At 38.6% G+C, this 18,122-nt stretch overlaps 1 protein-coding gene across 1 annotated transcript; it reads right to left on the minus strand.

Moving 5' to 3' along the window:
- Window positions 1-316: 316 nt before the first annotated feature.
- Window positions 317-18,021, minus strand: LOC110981950 (uncharacterized). The gene is made up of 7 exons (XM_022240010.2): window positions 17,795-18,021; window positions 10,790-11,194; window positions 7,460-7,564; window positions 6,556-6,684; window positions 5,913-6,059; window positions 4,474-4,644; window positions 317-2,775 (listed from the first exon to the last, which is right to left on the minus strand). Exons 1-7 carry the CDS (start codon window positions 17,892-17,894, stop codon window positions 2,645-2,647), a joined length of 1,188 nt encoding a protein of 395 aa, XP_022095702.2. The 5' UTR covers window positions 17,895-18,021; the 3' UTR covers window positions 317-2,644.
- Window positions 18,022-18,122: the final 101 nt, after the last annotated feature.

Here is an 18,122-nt window from a genome sequence, read left to right on the forward strand (position 1 = left end):
AAGAATACTTCATTGATGAGTACAAAAGAAAGTAGTCAGCACAACACCAAAACCCTAAGAAAACAACATCAGCAAATAAAACCAAGGATGTCGGGACCGTAAGGCTTTCGATTTTTTTCTCACTCAACATCATGTTAAATAAGCCCGAAGCCGCATCCGCTTTTGAATCCCCCCCACCAAAAGCTGGATACGCCGCTGGAGGGGTTAATATTTTGCCCCCTTCGTTTCCTCCTACTGTCACAATACTGCAGGATTCCTAACTGTAAATGTAGGGCGAAAAATATCCTAATGATAAAACTCAACATGATAACAAATCCCAAGTTAAACTTCTTTTCAAAGAATTTATTTAAAGGAAAACGATCACGAGAAAGGCAGTTGACGTCAGATTACATCTTTTTATCTACAAATTGAGATATATAGTTACGTATATGTACATAATATGCATTTTAAAAATCTGCCAGAAAACAACCAATTCAATGAAAGTACAGCAGCAGAATAGACCCAATGTAAATACCAAAAATATATAGCAGAAGTTCTTGGTTGTTCTGCTAATACCTCTAACGAATTTAGTACGAGGATACATCTGTGTAAAACGAACACTTTAAGTGCAGCCTCTTAAGACATAAACCAACAATTTCTGAATAGGATCCAAGATACAAATTGGTAACTAAAATGTCTTTGCCTTCATTGTTTGATTTCTTCAGATTTCACATCAAGAAATGTACTCCTTCAATCTCATCGGAGTTTGAACAGGTATGACGCGACGTCATTAGTTGTAAGCTATTATTACCAGCCAAGGTATGCCTCAGCAGTTTAGTTTTGGATAAGGTTATTTCGTACAGATTTAAAAATAAACTCATCTCGAGCAGATTAAAAGGTAACTGTAGTTTATCTTTTGATAAACGACTTAATAAATGACTGCTATCATTAAAGAAAATTGAAAACTAATTCCTAACAGACCTCAGGATTACCGGCCAGGCTAGTGGAGACTTCTCCACGTCATGAGATCTCGGTAAAAAAGGGTAACTCTACAAACTTCCCTCCACCACGTGTAAGGTGACTGACTGTTATTATCATAATCATTTATTTAGAAATCGATCAATTCAACGACAAGTCCACATACAAACCCACAGGATACGGTTGAATAATTCTGGGATAGACCCCCCCCAAAAAAAAAAGCTACTTGCACAGCCTTATTTCCATTGAAGTCCAAACATAACCTCAACAAATGTATTGGATTACAACTATGCAAGACAACAAGGACCAATAAATTACCATTTGATTTCCGTCAATACTATAAAAATTCAAATCAGTAGACAGTAAGATTCGCTTACAATTTCATTCACAAAACATTCACTGACATCATTCATCTCCTTCCTTTAGAAATCAGATACAGTAATTTAAAACATCATTTCCTTATCGGTTGGCTTTCTGTGATACACTGGACAGCAGAAGAAACTTGCCACTTCTGTCAAAGGCCACACATAAAAATTCACTCCATAGAAATAAACAATTTTTGTACACAGGTATGCTGCAATACCCCTTACTAATCACATGTCCAAAAGCAAGTGATTATCTTTATAACAAAGAAGAAATTGACATGCACAGCAACTTGGTTACTGAATCAAAAGTCACAGAATGTAACAGAATGAGCCTTAAGTTTTACGCAGAAATCAATGTCACAGGACGAAATAAAGAAGTCACAATCATTACTTTTCAATAATGTGTATGCATAGTCAGTAAGGATGGCATCCCTATACAGAAACCACTCATGCACATCATTTTGACAAAACAGGTGTTCACTTGCGTAAAACTTGAGGCTCATTCTGTTACATTCTGTGTCCAAAGTCACTGTCATAAGAAAGCAAACATGACAACTGGTCTATCCATGCACGAGCAGAAAACGATTAACCAGGTATACAGAACTACTCCAACTTCCCCTTTGATAAGTTTGAAATAATTGAGAATCATGCTGGCAATCAATGCATGTTGCATAAACCTAACCCTGTTGAGCATTAATATCATTAAAAAATGCCATCATCTGATTTTTTCCTAACACAACCGACATTCTGTTCCAGAGGGTTTGCAGGTCAGGCACTTTCCAGTCGATTATTTCAGTTTTATCCAAACAATGTGTCTTTCAATTTATTTCAGGCCAATCATATTTCAGGATTTTTCCCCCAAAGGACACTTTTCCAGGTTAATCTTGTGTACATTTGAAAAGTTTCCACTGGCTCGGAAGAAACTTGAAGTTGCATCTTCCCAAGTGACTCACATTTCAAATCAGTTTCAGTTATCTGAAAGTGATGGGAAATATCCCCAGTCACCAAATGACCATGTGACACTGTCCTACAATTTTGCACAAACCAAATAAAATTGTGATACATGCAAACAAAATTGTCACAGTGCTTCTTATTCCAAACTCTGTCAAGAAAGATGGAAGGCCCTCCTTATGGTGATATAAACTTAGCACTTCGTTGAAAAACTGTTCATGCATATACATTATAGCAAGTACTGGAAAAATATAAATCTGGCCATTATTCTAGAAGTGTCACGGTTGGTGTGCGGTGCAAAACTCCACAAATGATCACTGTCTAGACCTCTGGGAATTAGACTAAGATGGCAGCTGCCTGGCATAGCTGGTCTACACAACTTCTTTACGACACTTCTTCTGCACAACGATGACTATGACCACAACAATAAAGACAAAGATGATGAAACCGATGAAAACACCGGCCAGCTGGCCGGGGGTCCAGTACCAATAGATTGACGGATCTGCAGGAGATGAATCAAGAAAAACAAATTAAATGAAACTATTCATTCCTCAGTACTTGGGCTAATGATCTGATTCTAAGAGCCTGATGTGCCTATCAAGCTTGCTGTGTTGTCTTAATTCTGTAGTTATCTGAAAGCTGACATAAAGAACCTTATCACCAATCGATAAAATGACACTACCATGCAAGAAAGACAATTTTTGAAATAAAAAGGTGGAACAGACCCTTTATATTTTCAGCTGTCTGAAAAATAACTGACCTTTTTTTTGCATAATCTTTCGCCTTTAAGATGTGAGACTGACAAAAGATGTTAAGTTCCACAGATGTGTCAGCAATATTTCAGTGAATCTGAGAGGGTGGAATGCTTTATTCACATCTGTTGTGTACTTGCCGTTTTCAAAAGGGTTTTACAATGTAAGTTATCAAAACTCAAAACCCTGTTGGCCAATGAGGTATGGATGCGCACATACATGCATTCTAATATAAACACAAGTATAGCTGGATGCAAAATGAAATGACATGGTGCATGACATGCCAATTTTTGGAATTGAACTACTTGACCCACAAGTTCTTGTGCATTCTCTTCAAATACATGCACATGCACATGTACACAGTACGGACAGAGCTGAATCACTATCAGATTAATTAGGCACCAGTCTTGAAATACGAAGCAAAGTCACCACTTCAAACCCTCAAAAACAAGCACAAACGACAAATGGTCCATCTATCTTGAAGGTACAAGTAAAATCATCTGCATGCTCTCCTACAATGCTAAAAAGGGGGTTTTCAGCAATCAGTGTCTGGTACTCAGCCAGTACCTGACCAAGAGTTAATTGTGATCTGGGACCTAACGACACTTAATTCCTACTGGTGATTTAGACCGCCTCCCCACAAATGCAATGATATCATACAGGAATAGGTACCCACCAGACGATGGGTAAACACAAGCTGGCTATCTATATACAAAGGCACTGCTCAGATGTTAACAATGTCATGCATGTCTGACTCACTGATGGCTGATGCCTAACCATAATCCCCATTTGTTTTGTGCACACACACACAAAATTCAAGAAGTCTGCGAGGCTGCCTCTGTATGTTGAACTTTAACTGGGCTGCTGAGTGCAGCTGCTCTGGTGGCAAATAATGCTTTGTGAGCGAGCCCCCAAGTATTGAAAAATATGAGGATACAGTAAGAGATACATAAATACTCAGTATTTGTGGCATTTGGTTTATGACTACTACATTTTGACTACGAAAATAAAAAATATTTGGGCCCCTCCAAAAAGATTCCATTAGTTTAAATAGGTATGAAGGCAAGGCATTGAAACTCTACACACTACCCTAAAGGCAATGTACATTAATTTAATGCAGGAAATTCACACATATTGCTTTATATATTGCATAGTTATTGTTGCATATTCCAACGATAACTTTGTGCACAAAGGGCAGTTGGTAGGTTCAAAATTTCCCGCCCACAAAAACCATGCTGCAATGAATCAGATTGTTTTTTTTTTAAGCAGTGCACATAGAAAATGAAGCACATCATTGGTAGAATTGGAATTAGCAATACATGTGCACTGCATCGGCTGTATCAGTGCACTTGTATACCAACTCACACGCACTGAATATGCTCCAGTTTCCATGGTGACAGATCTGCTGAAACATTGAAAAAAACAAACTGGGTTATTATTATACATACGGCACAGGTTATAGTCCTCATCTGCTCCGTTTGGACAGTCACGGATGCCATTACAAAACTTGTCGACTGTCATACATGTTCGGGTCATTGGACAGTAGGGCTCAAATTTGGGTCCATTTCCGCTGAAACCGCTTTCGTCGTACAAGGAGTAGGAATAATCATCACAATTATCTGTGATGTAAGGAAGGGAAATGAGAATGGTAAGACTGCTACATACCATGGAACTCTCAGCCGAGGACAAGAATACCATGTCTCCACGCAATGAAATCCCATATTTGGAACTCTGGCACTGCACTGGTTCCCATGCTGTTTTACCTCTTGTAAATTGAATATGGACCATGCACCGAGGTGGTCACTGGCTTCCCTTCCGTGTTTGAACTGATGGCGTAAATATGTATAATTTGTACATATACTTCCCAACAGCTCCTTCCTGCTATCTTGGATGTCAGAAAATATTGACAAATGGGCGCTGTGGTCCATGTTCACTGCGGCCAACTACTGACAGCATAAAAGCCTTTGCTTAAAGGTACAGTTTATCATTCATCATTTGTGCATTATGTTCCTCTGAGACTGGGGCAATGACGTCATTCAAAATCTGAAGCAGGCAACCTATAAACTAACCTAATGAAGGTTCTGCTCAGTGCATGCTGAATATTCTGAGAAAAACAATATTTTAGGATTGCCAGTTCCAATTAAAAGTTGCTAAGTCATGTTTTGAATGAAGCCTGAATTCGGCTTCTGGAGATACGTTCTCACTTTCGGTCAGGCACAGTTCTGCAATGTCACTCACCGAACTGAGGAATATTGTAACTAATATTGTAGCAGCAATGCTTGCGCATGCTTCTAACGGCAATTTCCCAAATACACGTACACACCTTTAGACACAACTTGTTAGAAATAGCCTCCTTTTACTGTTTTCTTCAAATAACAGCTTGCCAGAAAAATTGTTTCAGTAAGTTTATGTAGTTCCACAGTCATTAATCTTCATGTACAGTGTAAGTAAGCTTTTCAACAATAATTTTGTCAGTCATCTTTTGGATATCTGCAAATGATGGACTTTATATGTACCTCTAGTTATTCAATTCTACCTCAGCCTTACAGCAGACCTCCAAGGACAGAGGGCATTGCAAAATACAGCGTAGTGTGCAAATACTGCACACAGGAAAATCGTTTCACTCGTGGAAAACTGTAGTCAAACAGTTTACATGAGACCTCTGTTGCATGCATTTGGCATTGCTGTGCGATGTACCCCTGACCCCTGACACAGAACAATTGTCATGCTTAGTCTTGGCAAGGCTTCCTGAACAGGGTCTCCCCCCCTCCCCCCCGGATTAAGGAAAATTGGGATTTTTGCTGGGGTATTTAACATCTTGCATGAAGCCAACAACAGTGCCAGACGGTAGTTGGGACAGTAGCATCGTTCAGAGAAACAAACTTACCGCAGTCCATATTCTCAGATTCATCATCGCATATCCCATAGCTGTGTCCGCGACACCGATCATACTCACTGAAACAGGAGCTTTTATCTCTGCATTCGTACTCAGAAAATGACTCACCATTGTCGGAACTACCAGGACACTTGTATACTAAAATAAAATTAAAATGTAAGAAACTTGGAACAGTATCAGGCAGACAAAGTGTAAACCTACATGTGAATGTGCATTCTATCAACACTAATTTACTGCGCAAACTATGCACAAAGACCGAGTTTGCATGCAGTGCAAACTGCTGTCTAAAACTAGGACTTGATAACAGACACAATCTCAAGCAGAGTAACACACCCCTACAGTATGCAGCCGTGTGTAATAAATCTTTTGAGATGTTCATTGATGGGATTGGACGAAAATTAGCAATGCATGTTATGCACAATCCTGCAGGGCTGCAAACTAGTCAATCTCAACAGTGTATTTTCCTTTGAAATATTTGTGAACGCAAGTGATACTCAACTCATAGACAGACTCACAAGTCTACATGAAAAATCTATCCATTGTTTAATTCAAAGCTTGTTAGAAAAGAAATAAATGCACCAGACTCTTTGTATCAATCGCACTGGCAGCCACTTACACCTAAACATGGACCTACCACAACCCTCCTCGTCTTCTGCATTTGGGCAGTCAGGAATTCGATCGCACTTCCACTCTTTGGCAATGCACGGTCCTGACTCACTACCACAAGGTATCAGGCGGCCGGCGCAGGGAAAAGAAGAATTATCTGTCAATGGCAGAATGCAAATTGAATGTCTTAAGGTCAGGGCTGACTTCTTGCCACACACACATACATGTAGGTCAGTGAGTTTTATATAACAAGCAGAACCTTGTCATTTGATGGAGGATTGTAGGTCCCGTGATATTTTATAAATAGTCTATTTCATGGCTGTAGCATCTCAGAGACCTTGGTCAGTCTCCAAAGATCTCACGTGTTAAATATACACTGTATGTCTATACTTCCTAAGATGAGACCTTCAGGAAGTGCCTTCAACACACTCCAAGTGACTGTTCAAATATGCCCTGGGGATGCACACTGCACTTGTGATAACTGTGTTAAAACTTTAAAAGCAAACTACATCATCCAGTTCAAACATCTTCACTTGTCTTGTCCAACAATGTTTCTGTCCTCTCCGTGTCTTTGAACAGAGGAGACACAAATGGTTGTTGGAAAATTCTAAAAAGCATGGCAATCAAACAGAAACTAAAAATAAAACAAGTATATACAGTATACATATATATCAGGACAAAAAAACTCAGACCCACCTCTTTAAAAACAAAAACCCAAAAGATGCTTCATGTGAAGATGTTCAAGACTTGACTCTACTTACAGGTACATGTAATACATGTATTTGACTATGGCTGCAACACTGAACAGTGCACTGTGGCTCTAATGACACATTTGAACACGCATCTGGTCCAAATGTAAGAGAATACCCTAAACGATAAGCTTCTAAATGTACACATATATACAGACGACCACGATACGAATTTGTATGTACCGTTTTCATCGCTTTTGTCCGGACAATTTGGGTGGCCATCATTCACCAAGTTAGAGCTGATTACGGATCCATCGCGACAGCGGAAGGGATTGCTGAGATCCCCATCTGAAATGGGAAAAAAAAACTGCTGAGTTAGCATACTGGTAGGTACTGGTACAGGGTATATCGAGTGCCATGATGACATGCTTGTACACAGAATTTTGGTGTTATTTTTGGATGCGTACACATCAAACTTCCCTTTGAGGTATTCACCAATGTGCTGAAATGGTATTGAAAGTTTGTGAGTACAAGGGTAAGAATATTTTCATTAGGTGACCTACATGTATTGAGTTCACCCCGTAAAGTGGACCATCAAATTTGTCACTGAATGAAATCATTCTTTCCACTGCATGAACACAAAACATTTATTATTTGTTGTCTATGTAACGGGGAAAAATGACACACAATGGGGAACTCGCAAAACAGCAAAATCTCAAACCAAACCAAGGATCTTTGAAGGAAAAGTCGCAGGAAACTGAATTTATAAGGACTCAGACACCAATATTTGACTTCAAAAAAAGGGACAAAAAATAATTTATTAATGAAAAAGTACTGGAAAAAATGCCAAAACCAATTAATAAAGGACTTAAAAGACTTAAACCAAAAGATTAAAAACCAAAACCCAACACAGTGTGTAAAAGAGACCTTATGAGTTTACACTCAGACCTCGATCTGTAAAAAAACCAAGAGAAGTAAAGAACACAGATGTAAGAAACAAAAACACTTTCCTCTACATAAACTACACAGTACAGGAAGGAGAGCAGGTCTATGGGGCTCATTAAGTATTCAAATCCCTTGGCAAATCCAAATAATCAGTCAACTAGGAAGAGAAGAATGGATGGAAATACTGATACATCACTAACATTCTTAGACTAAAAAGAGTACGAAAATATGAGAAAATCGGATAAGTATAGATCTAAAAGATGATATAAGATTTGACAAAATTAGCTAGACAAAAAAAAGCTAGACAAAATTAGGAAAACTTTGGTGATTCGGAAAACTAATACTCAGAAAGCAAATGGACAAACCTTGGCTAAAAAGTTTCGAAACTAGATAATATTGAGGAAAGAGGAAAAAATTAACTTTATACATGAATAAGAAAAGTTTAGAAACTCACCACTTACTTATAGTAGAATAGGGCTCAAGCAGAAAACCACACTCCAGTTAGGAGGAACAATACATGTGACTGGTCTCTGCTGATCTGCTAGACTGAGTGTGGCCACACAGTATACTGGTATGGCAACTCTATATATAGGGGCAAGCTGGGGCTTAATTAAACAAATAAATGGGGGGGGGCACACTACGAGAAAAAAATCAAAAACTCTAAACTAAAGCTAAACATTTTTTAAGGGGAACTACCGGTACTTCTATGTAAAAACGTGTATTTAATAGGCTCTGCCACATTTACAATGCCTCAACACATCCTGTTCGGGTATTTTCTTAATCTACATGTACCATGAAAGTGCCACGTAGAGTTTTCACTTCCAGTGACTGAAATTTTGCATTTATAGACAGCAAAAACTATATTTCCGCTACGCACATTTGGCACAGAATTCTTGCCCACCGGTATGTAAAAAGCAATGTCAGACCTTCATGCTGTCATGATTGTTTTGTTCCCTGTAGCCCCTTTGGCAATAGCAATACAACTTTGTGTATTGATAAAAGGGAACAGACAATATTTCCTTCCAGACTCAGGCAGTGTCCAAAAAGGGCTTCCAGAGCCTCGGTCTATCCGCTCCGAGCACAACAAAAGAGGGCGTGGTTTTTTTTTTGTTGGTACTCGCCGCATTTATAATGAAGATTAACGGCGCATTTGACGCTGAGTATGTGTAACGAATTTATTCCTTAATTTCTGTATGGCCCTTGCGTACACGCAGAATGCATGGAAGAACCCATTTGGAAAACTTACAACCATCTGTCTTTCTTTTGCCGCTTGGGGGTGCACTTCATGCATGTTTGGGGCAATCGTCTGCACATCTCCACGCATTTCCAATGGGGCGAAGACCTAGACCTAGCTCTAGACAACAGATTCGGATCCTGCCTCATTTTGATTACCAGTACACTGCTTTGAATGGTAGAAAAGTAAGATGGCTGCCCCGTGATAGAGGTCTATTGCACATGCTTGTCATCCAGTGCTACGTGTATGTGGTATGACAGTGGAAATACGTGTACAATCATGGAGGAAGTATGTACCACATGCAATGTTAACCAATGACGGGAGATTGAACAACCCACCAGTCAGCTGACTGGACCACATGTACATGGCATGTAGTTGTTGGTTTGGTTCAGGTTATGTAAGGCATGAGAGTACATTGTACATGTACATGTTAGTGGGTTGTTAAAACCTTTTCTTTATTAAATTAATATTTGCTACTGAATCTGTTTGTGTGGTTAGCTGGCAAGTTTTATTCAGTACAGCCATTGGGTGCTAAATGTACGTTTTCATAATGCTGCAGTCAAACCTGGACAGAAACTGGAATCATAACCATCCCCCAAATAAATGTTGTACATGGCTTTAGAATATGACGGCGAAAGAAAGGCCTACGTTTTCAAGATCTGAATCAAGATCTGCTTGTCGCATTTGGGTCTGACCCCAAGCTAAAAAAAGAACAGGGATCAAACTGTATTTCTTAGCAATTTCTACATGTCGATGTATGCACCATACATGTAGTCATTACATGCGGGATAATTCATATATATTGCACAATTAGTCGTCTATTTGTCAATTAGCAATCTCCAACTCAACTTCCCTTTTTTTGGAAGATCTTTCAAAACTGTGAATTAGCGAGAGAATGCAATTGTCTGAAGGGGAAATTGTTGACAGCTCATACAGCAAGATCAAACAACTGCGCAGATCACAGCAAACCCTAATATTCACAATGCTTGCACAGGTACGGGGTAATACATGTACATGAATCTTAACAGTATCCCATCTGTAGGGTGATTTACTGGCAACTTTCCTGCATCCTTACAAAACTCAACACCACAGAGTAAACTGTGCACATAAATAAATGGACTCTAATTATATGTACAGTACCAGTATTTGTGGCATGCCTAATCCTATACAAAAACACAGCCAGTATGCCAGAGCAGTGCTCATCCTAACAGATACCAACAATACAGTTTGGCTAGTTTGGCTGGTGTGGGATCGTTAAGGTCAAAATGTGCTGCTTTACTTTACACATTCCAGTCACCTCTAATATCTGTTGTTATCATGTAGGTGGACAAATGACAATGTGGACGAATCAAGTACATTTACCACGAAAGGTTGATTAAAGTTCTGATTCTTACCAGATTCGAACACTGGAGTCACAGCCAGACGGAATCCCACTGCCTGAGAGGCGCTTCTTACAGACAAAACTATCAACAGGTAAGGGCTTTGTGTCTTCACCTGAAACAATGTTTCATTACAGTACTTTGCCAGTAGAGTTGTGGGGCGGAAGGAAGAAGATGAGCTTTGGTAGAACGTTAGACAAGAGCGACCGTTGCTGAACCCTATCGGTACATGTTCTGCATTGACTACCAGAGAGCTGCTAGAGACAGAAGAGAATTTGTACTGACAGGTAGATCCCGAGGAGTATTCTGTTCCAATCATGGAGTAGACAAGTGTTGCTTCAGTCTCATATGTGTCGGAAGGTCCAAAGCTCCGAGTAAAGATGGAACGATATCCACAGGAGCTAACGATGTCAACCATTCCTGTCAGAGGAAAAAAAAATGCAAATCCAAGTCTATACCAGATTCACACACAGGTCTTCATTGTGTCCATTACACTGCAACATTAGACATGGCAAAAATTCACCGATGAAAATGCACTTGAGTGGACGCATGCATCATGTTCATCGCTTCCACTTTGTGCGCATGTGTAGTGGGGGCAACATAACTTGTAGTTTTTTTTTACTCTGTTAAAAGTGGTGCCCCAGTTCCTTAGTTTAGTTTGCTATACCCTAAGCACCTGCATTGTTTTAGAGAGTTTCCCCCTTGAAGTTTAGCACATGTACATTCCAGACCCCCTCGTGAGTGCCACCACAAGGGACAAGGGTTGAGCAGTCCTCTTGACCCTCTGACAATTTTAGCAGACCAGCAGCATTCAGGCAACTCCACAATTTTAACAGCTCTGTGCCTTCATTGTACCAGCAAGATTCTGCCTCCTAAGCTTTGTCTGCTGTGGACTCGGTTTTTACTTTTAGAGTAATCCCCTGTGTGGGTTTTATCAATGATTTCTTTCAGATTCATTTTTTGTTAAAGGTTTTTTTGGATGGAAGATTTATTGACTGTTTGTTGAAAACTCTATTTTGGATTTTTTTTTTGGATTTTTGCTTAAATGGGCAACTGATTTTTTTTTTTAATATGTCTCTGCTAATCTTTGGATGCCTCAATCAATTCTTTTCCTGGCAATTCTTTAGGATTTTTGGGGGGAAATTTGTCCAGCTTCAACTTTGGTCCAATAAATCCAGGACACAGTTCAGACACAATTTTGCATTTCTTTCGTCCCAGTTAAATTAAAATAAATTTTGCATCTCTCACAAGAACGGGATTTTGGACGGGATCATAAAAGAGGAATACTAACACTCCACTTAGTAGAGCTACATGTACATGCCATAAGTTTGGTTTGCACAAAACAAGTGTGAAACAACACTGGGTTGAACACAGAGCTTCATGTACATGTACATAATGGAAAATGTGGGAGAAAAATTTGATACTACGTGTACACGTGCATGTGGACATTTTTGACCTAAGCCCACTTGGGGGAAAAAATGTCCCCTTTTGAGGAGACATTCTCTCTTTCAGGGGACTGGTTTTGTGGGTTATGCTATTTAGCGTCAACGAGCGTCAACAAAATATTCAAGCATTTTTATGCAAATATTTTATATTTACGATATTAGTAAGGCTCCTACACATCATATTCAATGTATCACATCGAAAATGATATTTGAGTGTGGAAATTTGAGCGACAAATTCGGGCTTGGTCGTGCAGCCTGACCAGCCACCATCTTGTTTTTGTGTGGACGGTAGAGAAAAGAAAGATGTCGATCTCCATACATCGTGAAAAAGTTTCATTTTTCTGCGTGAATCTGGAAGCGAATTCGATGTTTCTCTTACACAGTGGCAGGTCTTAGAGTCTTTAAATTATAATAAAACTGCTTTTAAATCTTTAGAGGATATTTTCGAGTTGTTGACGATTTGTTGACCCTAGTTGTATGTGTTGACGCTATATAGCATGACCAAATTTTGTCCCCTTGTAAACTTCTCCGAATACTGGAACAGTTCTCGAGTTGTGATGTGTGCCTCTACTGATCAGCTGACTGGATTTCTTTACCCAAACTAAAGCCTAACCCTTTTGATTGTCATAAATTCAACCAATGACGACTGCCAACTTCCAAAGATTTACAAAATCAGAAACTCATCAAATGATCTCAAGTGCATTTGACTAAAACTTGGCCAAATGTCCTGATGCCTTCAGGTTACTTCAAGAACTCTAAGTCACTACTCCGTCATAGTACTCCGTGTGACTTACAGAAGACAAGGTTTACATGGTATCGTAACACTATGGGTTTTTCCATTCAAATTTTTTGTGGTGAAATGGTTCACACGTGTAAGAAAGCTATTAAATCAAATTTCCCCCTGTCTGCATCTCGGTTCGACCATTTTCGTCCTGGTAGCTGCTGTGACCTGGAAACAACCATCGGGCGGGACACGCGACATTGTGCTATGCTGTGTAGTGGTGACAGATTGCGGGACTTAAAAATCCCCCTGCCTCCGAAAATGGTCAAACCAAGATGCAGAGCAAGGACAGTCATTGGTGGGCTTGACGCATGCGCAGTCTGACAAACAAGAACTGCATGAACGGTGGAAGCAAGAAATTGGTGAGCAAAAATCTCATTTCTTTTCCAAAATCACTCTGTCTCATGCTCTGAAACTTGGTTATCACGCTTTTTAAGAGGTATGCATGTAGATTAATCTGATTTGCTGACAGGGGAAAATTTGATTTAATAGCTTTTTTCAAACTTGTGAAACATTTCACCACAAAAATTCGATTAAAAAAACTCATAGCATTACGACACCATGTAAACCTTGTCTTCTCTACGTCACACGGAGTATGACCAGATGACGGAGTAGTGACTTAGAGTTCTCGAAGTACCTTCAGGTATCGGTCAACTCGACTCCAACCAACCATCTGCTGGCCAGTTTCACGGGAAAAGTTGCAAAATGAAAAATTGGATATTGATGCGTTTTTTGATAGGAAAACTTTGCTGGAACTTCATGCTTTTTGTCTCACAGGGAGTTTACATCGTTGCAATCTCTAAAAAATTTTCAAGGCCTTGTGCATTATGGTTCTCAAGATATGAACTGAAACAGGTGCTAAAACACCAGATTTGGAGTCTCATTCAAATTTTCTAGAAACTGCAATTGATGTGAAATAAAATCAAATAGAAACAGAACTGCCTGGTTTTGCGTGGACATTGAGATAAGTTCCAAGAAAGTGTATACCAAATTTCATTGGAATTGGCTGACCGTTTTTTTTCACTGTTTTGAGTGAGACAGTGGTTTGTTAGTTAAATGTTTTTTTTCAAAATGTCCTCTCCTGAAAATGGTATTTCTTCCAAAATGAAAAGAAATGAAATATTACTCATTACCTGTCAACTCAACACTACACACTGTAATAACCTAATATAAAAATATTGTACTGCAGTGATCACAAGTAAATAAGATATAAATGCTCATGAATATGCCATGCAAATGTTAGTTAAAAACGTCCTTTTCCTGTGTAAGTACCTACACAGTTAGTGGAATTTTTAACTGCTACATTTCAGTATGTGTGTGGTTATAGAAGTTTCAAAACGAACTAAAATGTAACCCGAGTCACCGTGGAAATGCCCATATGGTCCACATAATGTTACTACGCACGAACTACAAATACAGACATACCAAAAGCACAATGGAGTAAAGTATGTGTTCCAGAATAAGTACCTACATACTGACACTTGGTATAAAATAACACCAACAAAAAATGATTTCAACAGATAACAACGCTTTTATTGCATTGTAATTATAGCATGACTCGCATTACACAAAAAGGAAAGGAGTAAAATCGGCTTAGGTTTAAATCAAATTTCTCCTCAAACTATGAATTGGAGGAAAACAATGAATAGTTATCAGAAACCCACAACTCAATACCATTTCTACATCACCTAAAATGATATGCATTTCCCAACCAGTTTAGGAAAAATACATAAATAATCAATGTGACTCACGTTACCGTGACCTGCGTTACCTCAAGATTACCCTAGATTACGCACACATTAGCTTGATTGTTTGTGTATACATGAAGTTACCAGTGCAACAGTGCTGTCAGGTTTGCAGTTGAGAAGACAAATACTTGCCAAGTTAACACTTATAACATTATAACGATAAAAGAATTACTTTGGAGAATTGACATGTGGTGCCCTCCAAAAACCAACATGCATGTACCGGTAAATGTCATTTTGAATGAATGCCACATTACCACATATGGTTGATCAAACACACTTCATGACAAGAAGTTGTAATGGCCACGATGATTGACCTTGAAATCTTTCAGCCTATTCTGTTTAGCTTTTGTTAGGTTTGTTCCTTTGCCTTCTTAAGCTCACAACTTTTTCAGCTCATCTCATTCTTTTGCTTACGGTAGTCACTATACATATACTTCTCAGTTGTACTTCTCAGTAGCACAAAGCTTTTCACGTCTCTTTCGCTGTCTTTCTCCTGCTGTGAGAGCCATACAGCAATATCTGAAATGAAAGAAACAGTTCTAGTAAAATTTTGTGACATTCCTTACGGGTAATTTTACAAAAATGAAAGGCAATTAATGATACCTTGCAAATGATTAAATTATTTAGTACAAACATGTACATGTATGTCCTTGTAATTTCAAATGTGAAGTACATACAAATTTGAACATTTCATGCGCTGACACATTGATTCCTTGGATTATTTGGCACTAGTAAACATGTGTAATGATGTGGGATACAAATTATCAAAGGTGACCCTGCAGGCACTTCTGCTGGGTTGTGGAACACAGTCGGGTCTTAAATCACTTTATGTGTCGTTTATGAAAACGTTGCTCCTGAACCATTTTACTACAACGCCATTCAGCAATACAGGTACATGTACTGTACATGTACATGTATGTGCCAAGCGCTAGAAACATGTACATGTAAGTAATATTGTCAACTGTACAAGTTTTAGGCCTAGTACATGTACATGTATGACATTTGAAATGCAGAAAGAGAAAAATGAGGCTAAATAGGAGAAAAATTTACCGATATATGCTACATTGTGTATAATCTGGCTAATTACATGTATTGCAATAGCTGTGGAGGTCATGCTTCATAGAATTCCATGCATTCACTTGTCCAATTTGTGCCTCAAATTTTCCCCGCATTATTTACTTTCACATTATTTACTTTCACTTTGGGCAAAGTTTTACTTGTACTTCACTTTTTACCCCTATTGATATGATTTTGTAAGAAAGTTACATTTACTTACCTTTGTTTCAGATAGATGATGACAGATGCAAATCTTTTGTTTTTCTGCCCCTATGTGCATATGTACATGTAAATGAGGAATGTTGCAAAACTAACAGGAACCAGCGTATGGAATTATGAAAATATTATCTGCTGCCCTCTATTTAAGATGCCAGTAAACTTTAGAAAACAATTGGCACTGATGAAAAGATTACAAGCACTGCAACTACTGCAGTTTAAATTGTGACTCGCGTTACCCTAACGCTAAGTGCTGTGACTCGCGTTACATGTGACTCGCGTTACCTTTCAGTGCCAGATTTATTATCCTAGGCAGAAAACCTAGGGTTATTGTTGTTGTAATTTGGTTTGTTGCACACTCAAGGAGGAGGTTTATAATTGACAAACTCAATACCCCTGGGGTTTTGGTATACAGTTAACTTTTTGTGTATTATGTGACTCGCGTACATCATCACCACCACTTTGATTCAACGGGTCTGTCCTGAAAAGCTAAAATAGAAAGGGAATGTTTGTCATAAAATGTAATGAGAAAATGCTCTCATGAAATTATAGCCAAATTTTAACTCAGCATACAAATTAAAATAGGGTTGTTTAGGAGGAATGTGTAATAGCTCTTTTGATATGTCAAAACTAAATAATTATACACATAATGTTTAAAAGGTGAATTTTGAAGTTAAAAAGCCAGCAAAGACTAGTTAAGGACTTTTTTCCATAGCTTTAGTCAATAGTCAAAAAAGTCAGTGAAAAAAAAATTGAGTCCATTTTCCCTGTTTACACGGAAATGCCCATATCGCACATGTTTACCAGTTTTATTTTGCATTTTCATAGCAAAACATGTTCAAGTGATTATACTGGTCCTGTCTGTCCATCTAATTAGCTTTATGATTAAATTTCCCAAAATGTTGCTTTATAAGATCAAACTTGATGGAAGGTAGCATTAGGTTAAATTTTGTCCTTTCCTGAACAAAATGAACCGTTTTCATGGCATGGCCACCATAATTCTTGAATGCAGTAACCTTGGAAAACAATTCTTTGACAGCTGTTCTCCCATATACATGTATGTACATGTAGCCCTTGGACAAAGGAGAATATACTGAGCAGGATGCATGATTGTCTGAATTAGCAGAAATGACAAGTGGTGTTTTAAGAAAAACGAGAGTAAAAAACTTCATTTTCCCAAAATATCAGAAAATATGCATTGTTTTTTACAGCATAACTTACATGAGTGTTGAAGGCATGACTATTGTGGTGGCTGTCAACCAACTTAAAGCAACCCCAAACATGTTTGGAATGTGGAAATAGCAGTTTATGATATACACCTTCAGTTCTGACAAAGTTTATGAAATGCCAAATGCAAAGTGTCTTGAAATTAAAACAGGGAAAGGTTTCAGCCTTGTTGAAATTAACATTTTCCTGTCACCTAGGGACCATTGAAATCCTGCATTAGGTTCAGCATGGTTAGGATTTCATACACTTACAATACTAAAACTAGGCTAGCCAAACACTGTTTATTGATATAACAAGTTTCATTTTTGACCCCTTGTGAGACTTTTTGCAACCTTTCCCATGAACATGGTGAAACTGCCCTGCTGCATTCACCAACGTTGCAACGCAACGTCTTGACGTTGACAATCAGACAATTACCAATCAATCAACCAGTACAATCTACCATACCAATGTGGAAAAGAAACGGTGAATTACAAGTGTAACTTAACCTTTAAACAACTTCATTAATAATACATGCATGATGTAGGCCTAAGCTACGCCTACTCACCATAATATTTCTTGGGAATTTCAATGCCGAGGCCTGCACTACCAATTATCATCATCACAACTCCTGAACACACCAGCATGCTCGTGTGATAGGAGGTCATTTTGAAGTAATGTTAAGGAGTTCAGTTGTTTACGAGAAGTGAGAACCACGACAGCGTGAATGAAAGAACTCTGGATCCGGCCGTATAGGAAGCAGAAATACGCATCACACTGCCCTCAATTCAGATCCTTTCTAGACATTAAACAAAGTCCCGGGTCAAAAAGTCCCACCTTGCGCAACCTCGATCCATGGTCTGTGTGCGTATTCCTTCAATAAAGGGGAACCAACA

This window comes from Acanthaster planci, linkage group LG08, assembly GCF_054643075.1.
Source record: "Acanthaster planci isolate LZ-2023a linkage group LG08, COTS_SCS, whole genome shotgun sequence".
Classification (NCBI taxonomy): Eukaryota; Metazoa; Echinodermata; class Asteroidea; order Valvatida; family Acanthasteridae; genus Acanthaster; species Acanthaster planci.

Bases quoted from the DNA above. Each gene is read 5' to 3' on its own strand.
- LOC110981950 (XM_022240010.2), bottom strand. From the start codon at position 17,894: ATGACCTCCTATCACACGAGCATGCTGGTGTGTTCAGGAGTTGTGATG. The intron at 7,565-10,789 runs GTAAGAATCAGA...TTCCCATTTCAG, and splicing joins GACTCCAGTGTTCGAATCTG to ATGGGGATCTCAGCAATCCC. The intron at 6,060-6,555 runs GTAGGTCCATGT...ATTTTATTTTAG, and splicing joins AGAAGACGAGGAGGGTTGTG to TATACAAGTGTCCTGGTAGT.